A 24,085-nucleotide genomic window follows, 5' to 3' on the forward strand; every position below is an offset into this window, starting at 1 on the left:
CGGTGGACGCTGGTGCCCGAGTCAGCGCCTTCTTTCTCTCATTCCGAACGGGGAACTCCGACCCGGATCTGGCTCCGGGAGGCAATTCCTGGGTGAGAAAATACGTTTCTAGGGCGAGAAACCGGAGGGATAGGTACAAGAACCAGCTTCAGGAGCTGGCGCAGAGGAGCTGTTTCAATCTGCCGTCATACACGTGCATCAGAAGGTCCTATCAAAATTTAACGGCGAGATCTTCGAAAGACTGGTGATTTTTTTTTTTTTTTTTCTAATTAGATATGACAATTTAATCAATATAATCCATATTTGATTTAAAATAAATAAATAAATAAATTTTGATCCTAAAAATCAAGACGCCCCTTCAATAGTTTCCGACGCAAGGAAAAGAATTTTCAAAATAATAATAATAATAATAATGCAAGACTCACCATTATCACTTTAAAAATTTAAATTAAATTTTGTTTAGGGTATGAATACTATGGTTAAGGTTTACTAAAAAGTCTAAAATACAACTCCACCATATGGGCCATAAGACTAAAATCTGTGGGTTGGGCTTGGTAGACCATGAGCCATGGTAGCCCAGGTCGAAGGACGATCCGACAAAGAAGCAGCCCATCATTGCAAACTTGGGGCCAGCCCGCTCATTCCATTGGCGAGTTAAGACGATTGAACCGGTTCGCACGCTCCATCCACCTACTGGTCATTGGAGACGGTGACCGACTGGTGCTGAAAGCACTCTCGTCCTCTTCCTCTCTCCAAGACCAAACCATCCTTAAACCTAGTTTTCAGTTTTCTCCACTGCGCTCCAACGAATTCCGAAATATCGCCCCCCATATCTTACCCAATGTCGTCCGATTCGAGCTCCTCCACATCCAATGACGGCTCCACTGACCAAAACCCTAACCCTAGCCCCACAGCCAAACCCCTCGACTCCCTTCAAGATCGCTTGGCCTCGATCGCGTTGACTGAGCCCAACGGCGGCGCCGAATCGCCATCGGATCAGGGGCCTCAAGCCGGGGTCGCAAACGGATCGTTCAGTGAGGAGATCCAGGAAGTGGTTCAGAATAATCAAGCTGCTGGCAGTGAGGCGGTGGTTGAAGAGGTGAGTGAGAGCTTCACTCATGGAGTGGTGTGGAGGGACAATTCGGAGCATGAAGTTGATGCGCCTTCCAGCCCTAGCAGTAGCGGCTATGCTGGGGAACGGGGCAGTAGTAGTGCGACGAGTGAGTCTGGGATTGGGGAGGGTGGTGAAGATGAAATTCGCGAAGTTAGGAATGATGATTCCGTTGATGGGGTATCGGATTTACAGCAATCGTGGGTTCCAGGGAAGCGTCACGTCGATGAGGTGAGTTCAGTGTGGGGTGCTATTTTAGTATGTTCAAATGTTATTCCAACTCAACCTTGTTTTGCAATTAATTTCATTTGATTTATCATCAAAAAATTTATTCTTTGTTGAAGAAATTAGGAATGGTAGAGAATGTGGCAAGAAATTGGGAATGGGAGTAAGTTTCAAGTTCATTTTGCATTGTTGGAACTTTTGGCTATCCGTGCATCGCCTATGGAATTGCTCCAAAAGTTTTTCAACTTTTACTGCCAAGTTGTTTTTCAACTTGCATGATGTGGTCACTCATCTCAAGGCTCAAAGCTACACACTGGTGCCCAAAAACCCGTGAATGTCATTAACAAAACTTCTTAATTAATAGAATTGTTATAACATTTTTATATTTGATTTTCATTAACTAGAAACTTCCTTAAATAAGCTCCTAATTTTGAATGGAGAGAATAGAGATAGAGAGAGTGTTTGTTGTATCATAAAGGAATTCAAAGTGTCAGAGTGTGAGGACTGTACAGAAAGAGTGGAAAATTGAAAGAATTTTAATGTCAAGGAATTATGATTGTTAAAACTTGTAGACCCTGAGCCATTGGTGATGGCTAACAATATTTAACAAAATTAATTTTGTAATTTTAGCATTTCATGGTTTTAGTTGGAGTCTTTTATTTTATTTTACTAGAATTGATTTTAGTAGTTTATTTTCTAGTCAAGTTTCTATTTGTTTTAGTTTCAAACTTTTTTAGGGAAAAAAGGTTATGTTCCTACTAGAAAAGTAGTCTTAGTTTTTGTTAGAAAAATGAGTTACATGACTCTATATTGACTTATGTAGTTTTTCCATTTCACTAAATAGAATTTATTGTGAATTTAGTATCCATGTAGGCTTTCAAAGGTATGATTGCCTTCCATAGGGATGATTGTCTAGGAATCTTGGTAAGATTGCCAAGGATCTATTTCCTTTTTAAAAAAAAAAAAAAAATTCTTTCCACCTATATGTGATTACTTAGGAAAACCCTAGATGTGATTGTCAAGAACCTGATTTTCCTTTACATTTTTTCCCTGCTTTCTTTCATTCTCATTTCATTATACAACAGGGAAAAACACTATAGTGCTGGAATTTTTATGGTTCTGCATCTGTTTTGTATCAGAGCCTGTGTACAACACTATAGTTGTAGCTCAAGGTTATAGAGGATGCTACTAGTAAAGCTCTTTAGTCTTGAATTTATGCTCATAGAGGCAACCCTATTACTCTCACCCACTTATCTTACATGAACACTTTCCTTTAATCATCCCACCTTTGGAACCCATCAATCCATATGCAAGGGTTTATCCTTGAAGATAGCCCTTCGGTTTCTCACTTAGCAATGCTTGTCTCTTAAGAGAGAGCAAGTTTGGGGCTTGATTAGAGAAGTTCCCCTGACACTGGACAACATCATTCCATTGCCTCCGTTTCTCTATGCACCTGCTTCGCCCATAGCGCTTATACAATGCTTAAATGCTCTTTCTTACTGCTTCAGCATACGATTTTCCCTTTCTAGGACGCCTCTCCCCATTCCTCTATAGATAACTCATCCTTGCTGCACATCATTTAACTTTACACCTCAGTTCTCAGTCATTTTATCAATAGTAAGCTCTATGCAATACACAACATTTTCAAAGTTCCATTGCATATAACCTTCATTTATTTTTTTCAGCTGACTCAGAAAATACTTTTAGTAAGATAAATGGAATATCATGCCCTGTTTGATTAATAAATGAAGTGCAGGACGATGCTTCTATTTCATGGAGGAAAAGAAAGAAGCACTTTTTCATTCTGAGTCACTCTGGGAAACCAATATATTCCAGGTGTGGTTCTGCTGCCAAGAAAATGCATATTATGAATTTTGTAGGCTCTATTAATCTCAATGCAGAGATCTGATACAAAAAAAAAAGGAAAGAAAGAAAAAAAGAAAAAAAAAGGGACTAATCTCAATGCAGAGTTTCAGTAGATTTGATGTGCATTCTGTTTCAGTTTTTCTTAGAGGGTATTTGGTAAATCAACTTAATAACTTAATATAAGTCATTAAGTAGATTAAGCATGTTTGATAAAATAATATAATATTACAACTTAACGTTATTTTTACTTTAAGTGTTCAGTCAAAATGGTTAACTTATATTTAATCTCAAATCTTTTTTGTCTCATTTGCCCACACTAGTGAAAATATATTTTAGAATTATGATTCCACGTCCTGACTTGTTTTTATAAAAACTATTTTATGGTTATCTTAGGTATTTGAGATATTTTAAATATAGATGTTTTACAAATAAATTTATTGCATAAAATTAATGAAAATAAATATAAGTTAAAATCAATGAGGATAAATTGCAGTTAAAAATAATGAGGGTAAATATGTTAATTTAATGATTTAAAATAAATTTTAAGTTAACTTTACCAAATAACCTTAATACTAAGTAAAAAATAAGCAATAAGTTTTAATTTAACTTAAGAACAATTTAACTTAAAGTCAACTTAAGTAATTAAGTAATAATTATTAAGTTTTGCCAAATGCCCACTTAGTCTCTGTTTAATTTTTGTTTCTTTTTTCTTTTATTACATCAAGATATGGAGATGAGCACAAGCTCGCAGGATTCTCAGCAACATTGCAAGCTATCATTTCGTTTGTGGAGAATGGGTATATTGCTATGATTTACCTATTTGATTTTAATTTATATTATATGATTAAGTTTTATCTGCAAGTATATGCTTATTGGTGGATTAATTTTTCATTGAAGAAAAACTTGAAAAAAACTTTCAACAGTTTCCTTTATTAATCTCTTTTCAGGGGAGATCGTGTCCAATTAATAAGGGCAGGAAAACACCAGGTTAGCTTACTAACTTTTTTTAGTCGTTTGAACTTTTTGTTGTTGGACCCTTCAGATATTGAGCCAGCCTAAGCACTAATGAATAAATCTTTGAAAACTGGGCAGCCTAACACAAAAAGAAGGAAATACCTATTTTATCTATCTCAAAAAACTGATTTTGTATTTCTTATTATAAGTAATAATATTGTTTTCTCACCATCCATGCATGGGCCACTCTCATTTGAACATTGGATTTTTCTGAACTCATGCCTAAATGAGGGAGTTAGTGTTTGAAATGCACTGATGTATGTATATTTTTTCTTATGTTTGGTGCAAAGGTATTAATCCACTATTTTATAAGGTTTTTCAGTTGAAGAAATAGAAATGCACTCCTTTTACGATGGGAAAATGTAGATGCATTGACACTTAAAATTGGAAATGACATCTGTCATTCAATAGAGAAGATTTAGACATATAGAATATAATGGCACATCCAAACTAGCCCCCTCAACCTCTGTCTCGTTGCTCCTTCATATACTCTGAACGAAAGGACTTACTCTGGTATGTTCCATTCTGTATCATATGGATTTGACCATGGATTTATTGGTCAGAATGAAAATGTTTCTGGTAGAAAGAATACCAATACTTCCATTTTAACAGATGAAATTGTTCTGGTGTATTTACCGATACATTGGAATTGGTCACATTCAGGAAGTACCTGACTGGACTTGCAAACATGTTCTGCCTAATTAGTATTGCTAACTAGTTTTAGTGCCCTGCCTGATAGTGACAAATTCAGATGATGGGAAAGGGAGGAAGAACAGAGGAGTCTGCAACAGTTTGGTTTTGCATTTTATAGAATGTGTGATGGTTTGATATCTGGGGTCACTTTGTCTGGATTGACATTTTACTTATTTGTTTGTATTTCAGGTGGTTTTTCTAGTGAAAGGACCAATTTACTTAGTTTGCATCAGCTGTACAGAAGAGCCTTACGAGTCATTAAGAAGTCAGTTGGAGCTTATTTATGGTCAGGTAGCATTAGTCATTTCTCGCCACAAAATTCCTCTTCAGTTGTGTTTGGGTGTGTTATACTATTCTATGCTTTTTGTTTTTGCATGTGCATTTGTTTTAAAGTTTTAGTTGCTTACTGGTTATTCTGATTACAAGTAGATTTAATTAAGACCTGCTTACTGCTTAAGCATTCTGCCCAATTCTGTTTTAACAAAAATATTTTTTGACATGGATGCAGATGCTACTTATTCTGACAAAGTCAGTAAATAGATGTTTTGAGAAGAATCCAAAGTTTGATATGACCCCTTTGCTCGGAGGAACAGATGTTGTCTTCTCTTCTCTCATTCATTCTTTCAATTGGTTTGTTTCTCGCTCTTTTAGCTTGTTTTGTGTTTGTTGGAGCTGGAAATAGATAAAAAAAATTTCCTTGTTATAGGTTGGTATAGAGGAATCTACTCCTTGTCTTTGCTTAAGCTTTGTTGAATACTTTAATCTATATGTTACTTTCTCTGTTTAACCTAAGAATAAATTTTGTAGCTCATTGAACTTGTTTAGACATGAAGGAAATATCAGTCACATGGTAGAAGGAATTAAAAGGCAATGCTGAAACCTATAACCAAAATCAAATAGAATCATTATCTATTTTTAGGAGTCTGATGTTTATTAGGTGTTTTTTTTCTTTTTTAATTTTTTTTTTCAAAGAGGCAAACAAACAATATATTTATTAAAATGAAACGACACCCAACAAAAAGGGGGACTTTTGACAAGAGTATGGTAAATTAAAAAAATTATTCTTAAATTACCGTAGTAGGAAAAGTAATTCCAAATCTACAACAGTTTTTGCCAGGTAGGAGAGCGGAGTTTGTCAAACTTGGAAATCGTCTTTTGAAAAGACGATTTCCATCAAAACAAGTAAAAAAAAAAATTAATCCCTCAAAAATTGTCTTTTGAAAAGATGATTTCCACCAAACAAAAAATTCATAAAATCGTCTTTTCAAAAGACGATTTAAAAAATATATATATATGTGGAAATCGTCTCTTGAAGAGACGATTTCCACTCAAATTTCAATTTCATATATTGTAATATCTTTAATTATCTCTATTTTATAAAAACAAATAATATAATTTAATATAAAAATATATTATAAATCCATTTTAAAATTACAAAATAAATTATACTCATACAATTATTATAAATATATATTATAAAATTAATTAATTTAATTTACTAAATTTAATATAATATAAATAAAATTTATCTTTTGTTTTTTTTTCTTTCACTTTGCAATTAAAAAAAACTATTATCAATTTATATGAAAAAATGAGTTTTAAAAAACAAATTTGTTATTAATTTATTAAATAATTATTTACAAAATAAATAATTTTGTTTGTTTTAATTTTTAAATTAATTATATTATATAATTTTAAGATTAAAAATATTAATATTTTAAGTTAAAATTTCATGTGTTTTCATAGCTCTTATAACCTATTATACTTCATCACACTAATTTGAAGAAGACCGTTTGCTATCCTCTCATAGCTAACCCATAGGTATAAATATTAACATATTATATACATTTAAATATCCATTTTAAAAAAGAAAAGAAATATATAATTGTAAAATGTTAGAATATATAATAAAATAAAATAAATAAATTTAGTAATGGTTGTTAGCTATGAGAGGGTAGCAAACGGTCTTCTTCAAATTGGTGTGATGAAGTATAATAGGTTATAAGAGTTATAAAAACACATTAAATTTTAACTTAAAAGATTAATAGTTTTAATCTTAAAATTATATAATATAATTAATTTAAAAATTAAAACAAAATTTTATTTTGCCAATAATTAATAAAAAAATTGTTTTTTCAAATAAATTGATAATAGTTTTTTTAATTGCAAAGTGAAAGAAAAAAAAAAACAATAGATAAATATTATTTATATTATATTATATTTAGTAAATTAAATTAATTAATTTTATAATATATATTTATAATAATTGTATAAGTATAATTAATTTTGTAATTTTAAAATGAATTTATAATATATTTTTATATTAAATTGTATTATTTGTTTTTATAAAATAGAGATAATTAAAGATATTAAAATATATGAAATTGAAATTTGGGTGGAAATCGTCTCTTAAAGAGATGATTTCCACTTAAATAATTTTTTTTTTTTAAATCGTCTTTTGAAAAGATGATTTTTGAGGGATTAGTTTTTTTTTTTTTTTACTTGTTTTGATGCAAATCGTCTTTTCAAAAGACGATTTCCAAGTTTGGCAAACTCCGCTCTCCTACCTGGTGAAAATTGCCGTAGATTTTGGATTACTTTTCCTACTATGGTAATTTAAGAATAATTTTTTTAATTTACCGTACTCTTGTCAAAAGTCTACAAAAAGGGTACACATTTTTTTTTGATAGGTAAGAAACAAAAATGGTACACATGATGCATACAAGGGTGCCAAAACATGTATTAGTAACAACTAGATACAGTTGAAATTATAGATTTCCAGTGCCGCCTATGAGCTCTTTGTGGGGTTCTGTGGACAAAGATTTTCGATGTCTGGCCTTTCATCAAACTTATCAAACTGTAGAACCACATCCTCACATGTTGAATACTTGTACCATCTAGCCCAGTTAGATGGTCCACAAATCAGAAAAAGAACTATTGTACCCAAGGAAGATTTAATCCAATCAGATTCTCAAATTACATTTCATTGTTTATTGGTTGATCATTTCTGTGGTTTCAGGAACCCAGCTACATTTCTTCATGCATACACCTGTCTTCCCCTTGCTTATGCGACAAGGCAAGCTTCAGGTGCCATATTACAAGATGTTGCTGATTCAGGCGTCCTTTTTGCAATACTAATGTGTAAACACAAGGTTTCTTCTGTTTTATTTTATTTTATTTTCTTACTTATGAGGACCATTTTCTCATATTACTTATTTTTTAATATCTTACAACTTGAAGCTCAATTGTAGGTCATTAGTCTTGTCGGTGCACAAAAAGCATCTCTTCACCCTGATGATATGCTGCTGCTTTCAAACTTTGTTATGTCATCTGAATCATTTAGGCAAGTCAGATTAACTCTGAAAATTTAGGTCTCTTTCCTTGATCCTTGCTTGAACATTTTGTTGGTATCATATGATTTAAGAAGCATACAGATTATTTTGGGTATCTGTCACATGCTGGTTAAATGTGATTCTCTTTGTTACTCCTTGAAATGAGATATTGAAGAAGTTGACCAAGCAATTAAACAATCTTTCAAGTATATTTTGTTGGAATGGGTCAGGGTGTCTATAGGTGATTGCTCTTTGTTCATGTTGAACTTTATGGAGTGGTTAGGCTGTAAGTAAGGCAAATTTGTTTTTTGTGTATCCCCCGCCATGCTTTTTTGGCTGGTTGGCATTCTTGTATTCATCGTGTATAAATTTGTGTGCCTTTTTGGCGTGGTTTAATATAATCAATATTTAACTATCAAATTTTTTTTCCTAGTGGCGCCCCTATCTGTGTTCTATTTCCGTATATCTGTGTATCTGCATGTTCTGTTTTATAGGTGTATGTATGCCCCAAATAAGTCCTCAAGTGCAACTGGCTACTAATTACCAGCCTACCACAGTTTGAAAAGATATAGATAGTACCAATGTTAAGAAGACCAATCTTGTAAGTTAAGTGTTTATTAGTACTGTATGAAGAGATACCTAATAAGTAATGTGTATATTGAATGAAGTCCATCAGTCCATCTCTCTTTCAGGATCTGGCGCTTTATCATTCATAGGCTATGTGAGAACACCTTTTTAGTATCTCTTACCCTCTCAACATTAGATGATACTTTGGCTTGTCTGACACTTAATGTCAGGACCATGCTAATAATTGGGTTTTTTGAGTTCATTGTGTTGGGGTATGTTGTATCCATTTCTTACAATTTGGTCGGGTCGATGAGTGATTTGAATCCAATCCAACTTAAAAAATAATTAATCCAAACTCTAATATGAGGTACTTAATCCAAGTTCATTTTTTTGAACTTGGGTTGTGTTCCGGTTGGTCGGGTTAGACTTGGCTTATTTGGATTAGACTTAGGTTAGTAAGATTATATGATTCAAAATTCATCTACAATTTTTTTTTTTATTTAAAAGTTCTATATATTTATACTAAAATTTAAATAGTAAATGGAGAAAAATTTCAAGATAATAAAAAAATATAATATGAATTATATATCTTTCTAGAAAAATGAAAAAGTATATGATATAATTATGATTTGATATTTTTCCTTAAGAATCTAAAAAGAAAATGAATATTATTATATAAGATGCATTATAAATATTATAAAAATATTTAATTGAGGTAGGCTCCGGTTGTTTGAACCTTGGCTTAAGTCCAACCCAAATTGGTTCGAATTGAAAAAGCTTAATCCAAACCCAACCTGAGTATTAAAAACAATTGCCCAATCCCTCCTACACATAGGGTAGGATCAAACCAACCCGCCCAAGTTGCATTCCTAATTTTAGCATGTTCTTTCCATTGTTCTTGGGCTGTTTGTATGTCTCACAGTAGTTTTGTGCTGGCAGTGGTGCTTTATGCCACTACTTCTATTGTTTTTTGTTCTCTAAACTGTAGAAGGGTGTCATTTGTGTGCTGTTTAATATAAAATATAAGGAACTACAGATAGAACCCTAATCTCTCTTATGGACTACCTTTTTTATAAGCAAGGAAAACACTGCAAAGGGGGTTTAACCCAAGTACATGGTGAGTATGCACTTGGAGAAAACAAAAAGAAACAATTTAAACTCTATAAAATGAGCTCCTAATATACTTATATGCATGTATTAGATTTTAAGCTTCAGTTTAGATTATAATCAATTATTCTGCTAGTGGAATTAATTCATGAAAGATGTTGACCTTATTGTTTAGAACTCTGGATGCTGTTTGTATACTGCCAACGGTTCTCCAATAGCTTTATGGTTAGTTTTCTATGTCAGCCTATATGATTGGTTTTTCATGTCAGTTTATATGCCCTCTATTGATGGCTTCATCATCTGTTCACTGGCATTTTCATGGAGATAGGCTATACAGTGCTTTAGTATCTGATCTCATGTCTTGTATATATGCTCAACTAGGTACTTGCAGCTTGACCATGAGGCTTATAGATGTTTACATTTATTGCATCTAAAGCCCTGCAGCTTATTCTTGTGCATTGCTGAATGATTTAATATCATAAGCCTCCATTATTTGATATTTTTTGCTTTAATTACTTATTGTCATTATTTGATATTTTTGGCTTTAATTACTTATAAGCCTCCAATATATGCTCAACTAGGTACGTGCTTAGCTTGCAGCTTGACCATGAGGCTTGTAGTTGTTTACATTTATCACATCTGAAGGCCTGCAGCTTATTCTTGTGCATTGTTGAATGACTTGATGTCATAAGCCTCCATTATTTGATATTTTTTGCTTTAATTACTTATTGTCATTATTGTATGTTTATAACTTATACAACAAGAATATCACATGTGAAAAATGATCTTAAATATCCTTACTCTGTTGAAATGGACTTAATCTTGTTGTATGGGTGGTTGTGGTTGAACTTGTTTGTGGAGTTGTAATCTTGTTCCATGGGCTTCATGCAGGACATCCGAATCTTTCTCACCAATTTGCCTGCCAAGATATAATCCCATGGCATTTTTATATGCTTATGTCCATTATCTTGATGTGAGTGGGATATGTCTCAAAGACTTCTTTTTCTTCTCATACTCATTCAATGCTTACCTTCTTGGATTCTGTTCAGTTATTGCATTTAGTCTTGGGACTGAAGAACCACTGATAGTCACTTTCTGCACTCAACGGATGCTTAATATTTGTAGCACTCGTGCAAGAAAGAGCATGAATGGTTTTTTTTTCTTACTTTCTTGTGGCAGGTTGACACATACTTGATGTTGCTTACTACTAAATCAGATGCTTTCTATCATCTCAAAGATTGCAGGTAAACCATGACGCTTTAACTTGATAAATAGCTTGGTGAAATTTGATAGCAGAAGCTAACTAAATATTTTCTCCACATGAATGATGGAAAATTCACATCTTTGCCTAGTGTGTTCCAGATAATTTATTCTTGTTTCCTGTCTTCTTCCTGTGTTAAGATTTAACTAATTCTATAGGCTTCGTATTGAGACGGTGCTTTTGAAGTCAAATGTTCTCAGCGAAGTTCAGAGATCCCTGCTAGATGGTGGGATGCGTGTGGAGGATTTGCCTGTTGATACATCTCCTCGCTCTGGTATTTTATCTGCTCATTTAGGCCAGCACAAACTTCCAACAGATTCTCCAGAAACATCTAGGGAAGAATGTATTGGTGTTGGTGGTCCTTTTGGACTTTGGCATTTCATATATCGCAGTATATATCTGGATCAGTATGTATCTTCGGAGTTCTCACCACCAATTAACAGTTCCAGACAGCAGAAAAGGTAAAAGTGTTAAATCTTTGTGTCAACTTCACTGGACATGAGTTCTGGGTTCTTTTCTGTTGTCTATGTCTTTTCTGCTTTGTTGCTGTCAGGAAAATAACAAGTTCCTCTTTTGCAGATTATATAGAGCTTACCAGAAGCTTTATGCTTCCATGCATGATAGAGGAGTGGGCCCCCCCCATAAAACACAGTTTAGAAGGGATGAAAACTATGGTAAAATGTTTTTATCTTTAATTTATACTAATTTGAAATATGAGAAATATGTGCATGTGCATGAGTAGTTTCCTAATCTCACTTAATCATTTTGTTGATGTTAATTACATGTAGTATGAGAAAACATTACTGATGAACCACCAGAAATGTACTAAAAATTGGAGATTGGAACCACTTGAAGCATGTGTTTTCTCACCTGCATATGCCTATAAAAAAAATGTGTTTTCTTCAATATGATTTCAGGTTCTGAGTTCTATTGACCAAAAGTTAAATATTCTGAAAATAAAAATATAATGGAACAGTGTAAAATTTTGAAGAAGGTTCAAAGTCGTGACTATGTAACTTCTTTAGATGCAGAGGAAGCCTCGGAAAATTTTTAAGGTGGGTATGTCATGGCCCATCATCCATCACTGTGGCATCACTTACCTGACAAATTGATGAATTATAAATAATATCTGAACTAATCATACAGAGGAATCATTAATCAGAACATTTTGACAGCCAAACTGAAAATGAATAATTGATAAATGGAAGTTGAAATGTCTTGTCTGTAACATGAGATTGGCATAACTTGGTCCCATGGTCTAGTGGTCAGGACATTGGACTCTGAATCCAGTAACCCGAGTTCAAAAACCTATAAAAAAATAACATGAGATTGGCATAAAAAAAAGGTAACCTTATTTATATTAATAAAAAAAAATGTAGAAATTTACATATTTTTTGGAAGTTATTATCATCTTGATCGTTATTGGTGAAAGGATTAAATAAAAATGGATGTCATTTAACGCATGATGTTAATTCTAATGCCATCCTTGTAATAATAACAGCAACAAATTAAAACAAAAGCCTTTTTCTGTAAAAGTATATTTATGTACAAAACTTGATGAATGATGAATACTTTTTTGGAATGGGTCAAAGTATACATAGGTGATCATTCTTTGATCACGATAGGCTTAGCTCCAAATAAGGAGAAGGAGCTCGTGTGTTTGGTGCCAAATGTAACATCATGTGTATTTTGCTGCCCCATTTGCTTAGGTGCTATTAATACATATGCGCCTTTTGCATGTCTATATATATGTACATAAAATGTGCAAAACTTGTGAATATAGGGCTAGCATTTTCCTTTACATTTAATTTTTGAATTATGGAGGGAAGCCTTATTTTCTCTCAACTACTTGATTTCTCCTATCTACTGTTTGTGTTTATTCATGGAAGCTCTCTCCTCTCATAAACTGGATGTATAGACCTGGCCATTGTAAATCATTTGCTAAAAAAGTTTCCTTTACTTGTTATTGCTATACTGAGCATGTTTGTCAAATTGAAAGCTTGTTTCACTGTTTGCACATTTCCATACTGACTATTATTTGGATGATAAACCTTTTGATGTTGAGACTTTGTGGTAACTTTTCTTATTCATGCTTGAATTGTACAGTAGTAAATGCTTATATTAAGTGATCAGGATTGTCTCTGTTGTTTGAATGTCTTTTGCACTGTTAAAATAGTTTGTAGGTTCCATAAATTAATGGTTTTTGCAGTTACCCATAATTAATCTTCATGGTTACATTCCATCGCTTGAATGTAAGGCTCCTCTGATGAAGTTCCATATTGCTTTTATGTGGCAGTTCTCCTCTGCTGGGTTACCCCGGAGTTTGAACTTTATGCAGCATTTGATCCACTTGCAGATAAGGTATGATTCCCTCCATCCTCCTCTACATCTAACAATTTTCTCATATATTACATCAAATATCTTGTGATTCGCATAAGAGTTTTTGTTGGACTTTATCATCTGCTAGATAGTTTCTCTATTTGATCAACTAAAATTATTCAGTTTTCACATGTAATTAGCTGTGTGCTTGCATTATGTGGAAATGTAGTGTGAGATGAGAATTAAGGTTTGTATATTTTATTGTTCACAATGATAGCTTTCTTCACCTTCTTACCCTTACAAAAGTGTGATTCACATGTATGTTAATTAAGAATGTTTTTATTGCTCATACCAGATCAGTATACAAATTCCTTTCACTGTTCATATAATTTGTCTATGAAGCATACTGCTCAAAAGTCAATATTGAACTTTGGTCCTGCCCAAGTGATAGCTTAATAGTAAACACATGATGGTCTACTTAGATGCTTTACATATGTCAGGGTCTCACACTCCTCTCATCACACATGCGATTTTAAACTTCTCTATGTATTGCTTGTTCTTATCAAATGTATGAACACCCCAACCAGGCATTTGAGAACAGATGATATCACTTGCATACCCGTTATGGTAGTTGTCACACCTCTGAATATCTCACTTAATTTTTCACGAGTGTGCGGTGCTAAGGACCCTTCCTTAGCCAACCTTCCTTCCCAGCGTTTAGAAAAACAGAGTAAAACACAAAAAGAACAAAGCAACAAGGACACATACGAGGTTACGGGAATCCTTTCCCAACTTGTATTATTTCACTCTTACAAGATAAAATCATTTCCTGAACCAGAGTACAATGCTCTCACCCAAGCATACGAGAAGGAACCCTTTCCCCAAACTCTCTCCCTCTGTTTCAAGGCTGCAGGAGCCCTTTTAAAAGACTCAAGCTGCAGTTACAAATTTGAATTTCCAAATTCAAATGTTGGAGCCAACTTGGTGGTTATGCAACTGGTCAGAACTGCCCTCAACTGCCTTGCATAACCACCCACCACCTAGATAGTGACCTGCACATGCCACCCACTTGCACCAGCCATCATCCCTCAGCCAACTGCAGGTCAAATGATGGCTTGACTTGGTCACTTGTTGTCTGAGCTAGCTGCCACTAGCTAGCTGCACTGCCATCTCCTCAGGTCTTGCTCGCCAAGCTGTTGGAGAGTCCCCCTAACAAGCCGACTCCTTCCTCGCAAGGTGCCTCTTGTGACCGGGTGTCCATCAGCATGTCTTTGATCAAGGCCTTCTGAGCCAGGCAGCGTGCACCAACCATCTGGTACATCAGTGTGCCTTCCTCACACTGATGTATGAGCCCGTGCCATGTCTAGGTGCCCATGGCTTGGGCTTGTTGTTTGCTTCCCTTGTCCTGTCCAGCGTCATAGCAACGAGCCATGGCATTGCGCCCATGGCTGATCCTTCTTGGTGCACAGGGCATTGCGCTCATGTGCTATGCGTAGGCATCATGGTGCGAGTCAACTATTGCTTGGTGCCATCAAACCATGGCATTGTGCCCATGGTTTCATCAGCTGGCTCACCGCACAAGGCTTAGGCGCCCTCGTGCCGGCGTGGGGAGGGGGTAAGCCGCACCAGGCCCCATGCCATTGCGGCCACGGGGTGCACACCACACATGTCGTGGAGCCCATGTGTGCATGCTCGAGTCGCGTCCGTGTGTCTTAGGCACGCCCAAGGCCGTGCCATGGTGCCTCCTTGGTGCAGTCAAGGCTTCCCTTGGTGGCTCCCTCCTTTGAGTCACCTAACCCCCCCGCCCCTCTTAGAGAGCAATACGGGCCGTTTTCATTGTTTCTTGAGGAGACATAATGGAATAATAAATAATTATAAATTAAAATTCCAAAATTCCCTCAGCCTTCATCTGCACCACCTAAGTCAAGTGCGCACGCGATGCCCATCTGGTGTGCACGCGGTGCATGTCTGGCTCGCCCACAGTGCGCGCACCACGGTGCGCGTCTGGCTCGCTCGTGGCCTCCTCACATAGCCCCTGGAGTCTGAACCACCAAACCTCCAGGCTTTCCCTGCTTTCATCCTAGGCTCTCATGGGTGCAAGGCCTACCCATGAGGCATATTCCTCCATGGTTAAGTCAAGAGGTTAAGGAGCTGACAGTAGTCCAATTGGTAAGGGTGAACACTGAGAAGTGTAGTCCCAGTAAGTGGCACATGGGTTTGAGTTCGAATCCTGCTACTAATGATACCTTGAATTTACCTGGTGCTGGTGGTTGTGGGGCGATCAGCACCCCGAGGTTTGGATCCCTATGAAGAGTCTTAAGGGCTTGGTCATGGAAGGTTACTCGGTTTTGGAAAAAAAAAAATGATTTCTACTTGCATACTGTTCTCCTCCATCAAATGCTGCTACATGCCACTGCCACCTGGAGGCCTTGTTTTTCTGACAATATCAAGTACTTTCTTTGATGATTTATTAGAAATTGAAGAGTTCTTGAGGTATGTGGCAAGGAATAATTGATAAGATTGGGAGGAACACAAGTCCTTTTACCCTACAGTGATGTCCTCTCACCACCCCATTTTCCTGATAAAAAAATATTCTTTCCTACAAAATACATTTTGTAACAAATAAAAAAAGGTCTTATAAAAAACCCCGTAAGGTAAGTGAGGAAGTGCACAAGAATGTAGTTGATAATGCCAAGGAATCTCAACTGTTGATTTAGCATGTTGCCTTTTTCTATGCAATCCAATTTGTGATGGACATGATTTTGCAGGCCTTGGCGATACGGACGTGCAACCGGGTCTGTCAATGGGTAAAGGATGTGGAAAATGAGATTTTCTTGTTGGGAGCAAGCCCCTTTTCATGGTGATTTTCTCAAATATTTTGTAACACAGCATGGACTCTATAGTTAATTTTGTTTTTCTAATAAAATACCTCATATTTATCATTATTATTATTGTTATAAAAGAAATCACCATGATTTGTATCCTCTTGTTGTCAACCCCGCTTGTATACAAAAGTATATTGAATAAATTATCTGAGGCGGTATTCATTTCAGTAATTTAGTATCTAGCGCAACAGCCATGCTAAAACAGAATCCGAACCATTTGAGTAGGATTGGAAAGAAAAAATAGATAGTGTTCAGTGGGTCAAGGGTTTTTATTACAAGCACTAATTTGAGAAAGCTATGAGCCTGATTTGTATTTTGATTATGTCTGTGTGTTGCTGTCTTTGTAGCCTGCATCATGGGTGGATAACTCTATAGAGTTGGAAAATCTAGAAATCCAACAGAAAATGAATTTAATACCAGATTATTATTATTATTTAAATACTGGATCTGGCTTAATAGAGAATTAGATTGTGAAGTGATATGCATGATCTAAGGTTTGTCCCAAGATTAGGATCCCCTTCTCTCCCGGCCCCCCCTTCCCTTCCTGTCCCACACAACGAACCCTCACATCTCCAATGTGGGCTGGGCTGCAATGACACAGGAGGCCCCCCCGCTTTCTCCCATCTTCCATTTTGTCATGGGTTTTTAGTGGTGGGTGTAACCCATTATCCATATGAGGATGACATGCATTTGCAAGCTAATGACGTGGAGCGCAAAAATGATAAATTTATATGATGTTTGATGGAAAATTTAGAGGGGAAAAGAGGAAAAGGTAAGTCAAACACCGGGGAGGTGTTTATATGAACATCCAAAATTGAGAAAGCAATTAGATAAATCTAGAAAGAATGTGGGTGTTTGAAAAGTGCGTAGGTTGGGGAGGTTGGGGTTGCATTTAAGTGAAGTGGGCATTGCCCTTGGAAATGTGTAAATGGGGAGAAAACGCTGTTCCAACGGCTTCTCTCGCCCTTGTCATGTGTGGCCTGTAATCCACTCATCACTCATATCATACATTGTCCCCATCACCCCCTTCCCCTTTTCCCCCCTTTGGGTTAATTCGTCCAACACTTTTATTCCCTCTCCCCCATTCTCCACCCAAACCCACTTTCAATGATTAATCAAACCTTCAACAACCCTCATTATTTGAATCATTATACCCATTTTCCTCCCTATTCACTAGGAAATTAGTGAGAATGATGGTTTTATCTATTTTGGAAAAGGGCAAAAAAATAAAAACGAAAAAACATAAGGCCTTGTTTGACAAGAAAAAGAGTGAAGGAGTGAAAAGAGAGATTCCAAAATTGATGGGTGGATTCCAGGGAATGTTTAATTGTGGAGAGTGGGAGAGTGGCACTGGGTCACCCTCCACGCGGCCTATTAGTGGATGTGGGGTTGGTTCCAAGCAATTTCAATTTTCAACTCGTCAAAAACCACACACTCTCTTTTTTGTTATTGGGTGGTGGTCAAACTTCATCGATTTCTGAGATTAATTAAAGGTTGTTCCCCACTAACCTCCCCCATGATGGTGAAGTCCGGCCATTTCTCCTCCCCCCCCAATCCCTTTCTAATCCCTCCCTTCTCCATCACTTCCATGCCCATTTCTGTAATTCACTTCCTGCATCTCCCAGATTCCTTCCTCCTCATCATTTCTGTGTTAAGCGAAAGTCCGGCGCCTAAGCCATGCCACCTTCACATTGGACTTTTTTTTCCCTCTCTTACAATATCTATATATATATATTCATGGAATAAAAATTTGTTGATGGGGGTGCCTTAAAGTCAATGAATGCGATGTTCATTGGCGAGGCAGATGAAAAACGCATTTATGCCCTAAAGATGATCAGCCAAACTAATGCTACCTACCCTAAATTAGAACTTCAAACTTCCTCAGGTTCCTCTAATCAACTATTGAATAATGTTGACGTTTATCAAACTTCTTTTTTTTCTCTTTGAAAAACAAACCAATTTACAAAAATAAGAAAAATTGTATAGGATTATAAAATGGGTTTGGACTTTCATATTAGTCTACAAAGTTCTAATTTAAGCGTATGTATTATGTATATTGTAGGCCCAGCTTTCGTATGGGCCACTCTTAAAAATGGATGTCTGGGCCCAGACCTGAATACGGAGGCTTGGTGGTTTCAACACGGTAAAGCTGACTCATTCCTTAATTATCAAATAATCAATATTAATTAACTAACTAATAAACTAAACAACGAGTAGAACTAATTACTAAGAAAAAAAAATTAAAATATATATATATATATATATATTCATGGAAAATCTAAGGGAAGATCACATCCATGCAAGCCTAACGTTGAGTTGACTCCCAACATTTAACAAATAAAATAAATATACAAATTTATTAAATGAAAAAAAAACAAAAAAGAAAAAAGAAAGGAAAAAGAAAACATCACTAGAAAATACCACAACTACATATCCTCTCTCTCTCTCTCTACAGAAAAACCCTAAAACCTCGATCTTGCCGGACTTCATTTCCGGTGAACGCTGGTGTCCGAGTCAGCGCCTTTTTCTCTCATTCCGAACGGGGAACTACGACTTGGATCTGGCTCCGGGAGGCATTTCCTGGGTGAGAAAATCGGTTTCTAGGGCGAGAAAGCGGAGGGATTGGAGTAGCGAAGCGCGAGACTGAGGGAGAGAAATCGGAGCGAGATGTACAAGAACCAGCTTCAGGAGCTGGCGCAGAGGAGCTGTTTCAATCTGCCGTCATACACGTGCATCAGAGAAGGTCCTGATCACGCGCCTAGGTTCAAGGCCACCGTTAACTTTAACGGCGAGATCTTCGAGAGCCCTAACTACTGCACCACTCTGCGGCAAGCCGAGCACTCCGCCGCTGAAGTCGCCCTGAACTCGCTTTCTAACCGCGGTCCCTCGCACTCGCTCGCCGCCAGGATTCTGGTGAGTCACGCTTCATTAAACGGCCTTTAGGGTATATTCTTGCTTCCGTAATTCTCAAAGCTTTTCGATCTTCTTTTTAGGCTAAATAAAATAAAATTGGACTTTGCTATTGTGCGCCATGTGTTATTTGAGACCTTCTGTTTTTCATCTGCTCCATTGCTCTGTATTTTCTTGCGACGATCGGTGCATTTGAGCAGCTTCTTTCACATATTTCGCCCGCCCGCCAGTGTAACTCCGGCATGCTTTTTGATCGGCGGTTTGGGGGGATTGGTTTGAAAAGGGGTTGATTTTGAAATGACCGAAATATCCTTGGGTCTCATTTTTGGGTAGAATTGCAAAGTCGTGGGATATTCTGGGTAGCTGACGCGGATAATCTTAATTTAGGAAGCGAAAGTGAAAACTGTGTGGTATCTGTGAAGCCATAACTAAGATTGATCTAGTTTGCTTGTGTTTATTATTCCATCGCTGCTGATTGAGTCTTCTGGTACATCAGGGTTAATGATTGCTTATAGGGGTATTCCAGTCAAGGAATTTGTGGTAAAACCTAGCAATTTTGGGCCTATTCCTTTTTGTTGTTCTTCTTCTTCATTCCTTGTTTGGCCATTGAGAAAAGAAAAAGGGAAATTTTGGGTTGATTTATTTTGGTGTCTGGAGGAAAAGAAAACTACTCCATTGAGCCAGGTGGCTGTATTAGTCTTTGTTAAAGCGTGGTTTTTTGTTTTCTTATCTCTAATTATGAAATGAAATTCAAGAGTTTGATTCATTTTCCATTTTATGGATTTTCTTGAAAGGTCAATTGAGCATTTCAATTCGCAAGAGGATTTCCTAAAAAGTAGTCACCTTTTCTTAGCCACACCTCTATTTTCCTCCCCTTTTTTTTCCTTTCTTTGGTTGGTCTCCAAAAGTTTTGAACCTGTTGGATGGAGCACAGGGTTAGAATATTTAATTGTAAGATACTAATTCCTCAGAGGCCTTTGTCATATGTAATTGTAAGATAAAAAAACCATTAGAAAAAGAGGAAAAATTGTAAGTTGTTCTGGGAGATAGGATTTCATGTATGCCTCTTTCATTGCCATTTTTCAAGCTTCATTTTCTCTTTTTGGTGATAGGCTTTTGTTTTTGTTCCTATTGGGACTTGAACCTCAAACCTCCCAGAAAATATCCCAACCGTTTAATAACATGTGAGATGAGCCTCAAGGACGCATTTTTCAAGCTTCAAATGAATGTTTAACTTTTCTGTGAGGTATTTGTTCCAAATTTGCAATTCATTTGAAACCCGCCTCTGTTTGATTGTGAGGCTTCAATTATTTTTCTTGCCTATTCTCTGTTTGCCTATAGAAAGAAAAGTCATTCCTCTTACATATTCAGTTCCTAAAGAATGAAAGGAGTTTCATAGTATGGGATAAAAGTAAATCTAAAAAAAAACCAATCAACTATTTAATTTCTACTTCCTTGTAAAAATATTTGTTAAAATAATTTGGTCATTAAATAGCTGACTAAGAGTGGGATACTACTCCATGTCATGTCCTCATCTTGTATGTTGTTTTGATGCGATAATTCTCGTGGACCATTATCTGTTTTTTTCTGTATGTGAAACACACCATGCATGGCTTTTTCAGAAGTCATCAAAGGCAATATTGCTTGTCTACTTAATGATATAAAAAATTCTGTCAAGATAGACAAATAAAGACTTTGTGAAATGGGGATAATTTGGCCTCAGATTCCATTTGTGTGCTTTTGTCACAGCCTTGAAAAGGAGATATACTAGTAGCTTTCAATATGTGTTGTGTATCCATATTCCTTGATCTACTTGGTTCACAGCTATGATTAGATATTTTTTTCATGATACTGATTAAGTTTTACCATTGTTAGGATGAGACGGGAGTGTACAAGAACCTTTTACAGGAGATTGCACAAAGAGTAGGAGCACCATTGCCTCAATACACAACTTTCAGGTCAGGCCTTGGGCACCTACCTGTTTTTACAGGTACAGTAGAATTGGCTGGAATCACATTCACAGGGGAACCTGCAAAGAATAAGAAACAGGCAGAGAAGAATGCTGCAATGGCAGCTTGGTCATCTCTAAAACAATGTAAGTTCCAGTCTAAATTTTTTTTTAGTAGTTAGCTGCAATGGTAGTCAGTAGTAGATTTATGGAGAGTTATATATATATATATATATGTGTGTGTGTGTGTGTGTGTGTATGTATCAAATATATAAAATTAATAATAGGAAAAATTACACCAAGAAAAGTGATATATATACATGCTTTGTCCATCAGTCTCTGTCTATCCAGTGAAATTCTTTATGGCAAAGATGAACTTATGATATATGTATTTATCTACTAGAGAAGAATGGAATCAGGTTCTAACATTAATAGGGAAAAAAGGGGGTTCAAGCGTAAAGATTTGGAGTTGATAGAATTTGCATCAAGTCTGATGTTTATTTAATGATCCGTGTCCAATTGCAATGCTACTAAGTTGTTGGAAGATGACTGACATTATACCCCACACCTGAACTTAGGACATATGATTAGTATATCAAGCAAGAGTGGATATATCATAGAACTGGGTTGGTGCAGAAGGCTCATTCTAATATGAGCCTGCCAGTTGATGCTAAGGATTTGAGTCTTCCATTTTAAATATTATTTTTCTGCTCCATTCTCTATAGGATTTAATATCTGTTATGTTGGAAAACTCTTGGGTCAATTCCTTCTTTACCGCATCTAAAAAATATTTTCCCTGTATATTTCCTCCTGATAATATCATATTTTTATAATATTCAATGGGCCATTATTTTGATTCCTGCTGCCCCTTTTGTTTGACATTCTAGTGAGATTTTCAGTTTTGCCTCCAATGCATCTCAAAAGCCTTGAAACTTACGTAAATTACATGTTTTCTTTTATGCCCAGTGGCAAAAGAGGCTGCAAGTTCATCATCTGAGACAGAGAACAATGATGAGCTGGAGCAGATCACAATAGCACGAGCACTATTGAATTATCGGCTGAAGGAAAAGATGGCAATAGCAAACTCCCCTAGTGGCACGTTGTCTTTCCCAAAGAAATTTCCAATTCAGAGTTCAAGATTGTTTAGTCCTCAGCTGCCTCCTGTTGCCACATCAAAAATTCTCCCTTTAATCTGCCAAAAGACACCTCCTCGAAACAGACCTCCATCACCAACTGCAAATGATGGTTCTATGCCATCATCACAGCCACGAAGCAGACCCACGTCAACAACATCAAGTGAGAACCCAGTGCCACCATCACAGCCTCTAGCACTGGACGTTCGTGCAGTCCGCCCCCAGAGATTCCCTGCAGCAGGGGCAGTTCCTTATGTTCCTATCCGGCAGTTTAGGACACCTTATCATGGGATTGCACCACCAGTGACAATAAGGAATGCTGTTCCTGTTTTCTCTGCACCACCTTCTGGGCTGCCCCCTCAGGTGATTCGGGCTCCGCATATGCGAATTGCCCCACCAGTTTGTGTTAGGCAAGCTGTTCCAGTTTTTGCTGCTCCACCAGTACGAAAAGAAGATCCTCTAGTTGTTCGAAAAGAAGATCCATCAGCTGCTTCATTGCCTTCCCTGCCAACTAAATCACCAGCTCATGTAGAGGAAACTGGAAGTGCAACTGCCAATGACCTGCAAGAATTTCAAGCAGTAAAGAGCTTGGAACAACTAAAGATATGATGGCGGTTGGGTTGGGTAGGACTTAAATCGACAAGGAATTATATTATGGTCTTGTGTTGGTTTTCAGGTTTTTTGCCTTCTTTTTTTCATCTTATTATATGAGTGCGCTTCAACCCCCTCTTTATTTGCTAGTTCTTTGTTTTGTTAAAGCTACGTTGTTCGCAGGTTAAATTAGCATCGGCAATCTTTAATCGTTGCAATTCAAGAGCAGCTGCACCGCAAATGCTCTATAGCTTATTGTGATTTATACTTTTATCATGTATGCATGTTGGTCATATCATTTTATAGTAGAGCCGATTTAGTATCCATAAAGTGTTTGTTCACACCTGGGGTTCCTTCCATGCTGTAACGCAGCTTTCTATGGTCGGTCATGGGCGTGTAAGGGGAAATTGGAATTAGTTTCTGTAATGTAATTTCCTCAATACTGGGATCATATAACTTCTTAGGATGGGGGATTGTGACTCTGTACAGATAAGATATTAGTGATAATCTTATGGTGGCTACAACTTGGTTTCTCTGGCGAAAGGCTATTTTGGATTGAACTTCGATTCCCATTTAGGATTAAAGCGGAAATTATGAGGATGATGAGGTGTTTGTACGATTAAAGATGGATCAGAAAGCTTTTGGTATTTCTGAAGCCAAAGTGGATGGAGAAGCTTTAGCCCTTGCCTCTGTTATAATCCTAAACTGAAGCCAAGATCTATCTTTGAAATCAAATGAAGATGACTAGGCAAACAACCCAATTTTCAGTATTTCAAGGGAGATTCCAAATCAGGCCAGATGCATCTCTGAACTGGTTTCTGCCTTCAATCTCAGTTAGAACAACCCCCTTAGAATGAAAAAGGAGGTTTTCATGTGAAAAAACAGAGGAGTTTTTAAAGGCTCGGCTTATCTCTCAAACTTCAAACTGGAATAATGTTTTCATCCTTTCTTTTTCTTCTTTAATTTTGGGAGACCCCCACAGGGCTCCCTGGTTAGCATTCCTTGACTCAAAAGCGTCAAGCCTACTCACCAAACGCATCCTCCTTTCTACAAGTATACGAACAAGAAAATGAGAGTATTATTGAGCCCTCCTAATTGCCCATGATGTCCAACATATTTGCAG

General features: G+C 36.5%; 2 protein-coding genes across 2 annotated transcripts; both read left to right on the forward strand.

Annotated features, from left to right (window-relative positions):
• The first annotated feature begins 31 nt into the window (after positions 1-31).
• On the forward strand, positions 32-16,551 carry LOC117916271 (vacuolar fusion protein MON1 homolog). The gene is made up of 15 exons (XM_034832222.1): positions 32-244; positions 559-1,342; positions 3,093-3,172; positions 3,928-3,999; positions 4,150-4,189; positions 5,099-5,200; positions 5,418-5,539; positions 7,929-8,061; positions 8,161-8,252; positions 10,807-10,888; positions 11,095-11,159; positions 11,335-11,637; positions 11,756-11,850; positions 13,473-13,537; positions 16,264-16,551. The coding sequence occupies exons 2-15, from the start codon at positions 842-844 to the stop codon at positions 16,357-16,359; spliced, it is 1,848 nt and encodes a 615-aa protein (XP_034688113.1). The 5' UTR covers positions 32-244; positions 559-841; the 3' UTR covers positions 16,360-16,551.
• Positions 16,552-18,784: 2,233 nt separating this feature from the next.
• LOC117916272 (double-stranded RNA-binding protein 2) lies at positions 18,785-23,497 on the forward strand. Its single transcript, XM_034832223.1, has 3 exons — positions 18,785-19,293; positions 21,166-21,385; positions 22,205-23,497. Exons 1-3 carry the CDS (start codon positions 19,048-19,050, stop codon positions 22,978-22,980), a joined length of 1,242 nt encoding a protein of 413 aa, XP_034688114.1. The 5' UTR covers positions 18,785-19,047; the 3' UTR covers positions 22,981-23,497.
• Positions 23,498-24,085: the final 588 nt, after the last annotated feature.

Source organism: Vitis riparia, chromosome 6 (genome assembly GCF_004353265.1).
Source record: "Vitis riparia cultivar Riparia Gloire de Montpellier isolate 1030 chromosome 6, EGFV_Vit.rip_1.0, whole genome shotgun sequence".
In the NCBI taxonomy this organism is placed as follows: domain Eukaryota; kingdom Viridiplantae; phylum Streptophyta; class Magnoliopsida; order Vitales; family Vitaceae; genus Vitis; species Vitis riparia.

What these genes read in the sequence shown, in the direction of transcription:
- LOC117916271 (XM_034832222.1), top strand. Translation starts at nt 842, where the DNA reads ATGTCGTCCGATTCGAGCTCCTCCACATCCAATGACGGCTCCACTGAC. An exon ending in TAAGGGCAGGAAAACACCAG is followed by an intron (nt 4,190 to 5,098) that starts GTTAGCTTACTA and finishes TTTGTATTTCAG; the next exon opens with GTGGTTTTTCTAGTGAAAGG. An exon ending in TATCATCTCAAAGATTGCAG is followed by an intron (nt 11,160 to 11,334) that starts GTAAACCATGAC and finishes CTAATTCTATAG; the next exon opens with GCTTCGTATTGAGACGGTGC.
- LOC117916272 (XM_034832223.1), top strand. Translation starts at nt 19,048, where the DNA reads ATGTACAAGAACCAGCTTCAGGAGCTGGCGCAGAGGAGCTGTTTCAAT. An exon ending in CGCTCGCCGCCAGGATTCTG is followed by an intron (nt 19,294 to 21,165) that starts GTGAGTCACGCT and finishes TACCATTGTTAG; the next exon opens with GATGAGACGGGAGTGTACAA. An exon ending in TTGGTCATCTCTAAAACAAT is followed by an intron (nt 21,386 to 22,204) that starts GTAAGTTCCAGT and finishes TTTTATGCCCAG; the next exon opens with TGGCAAAAGAGGCTGCAAGT.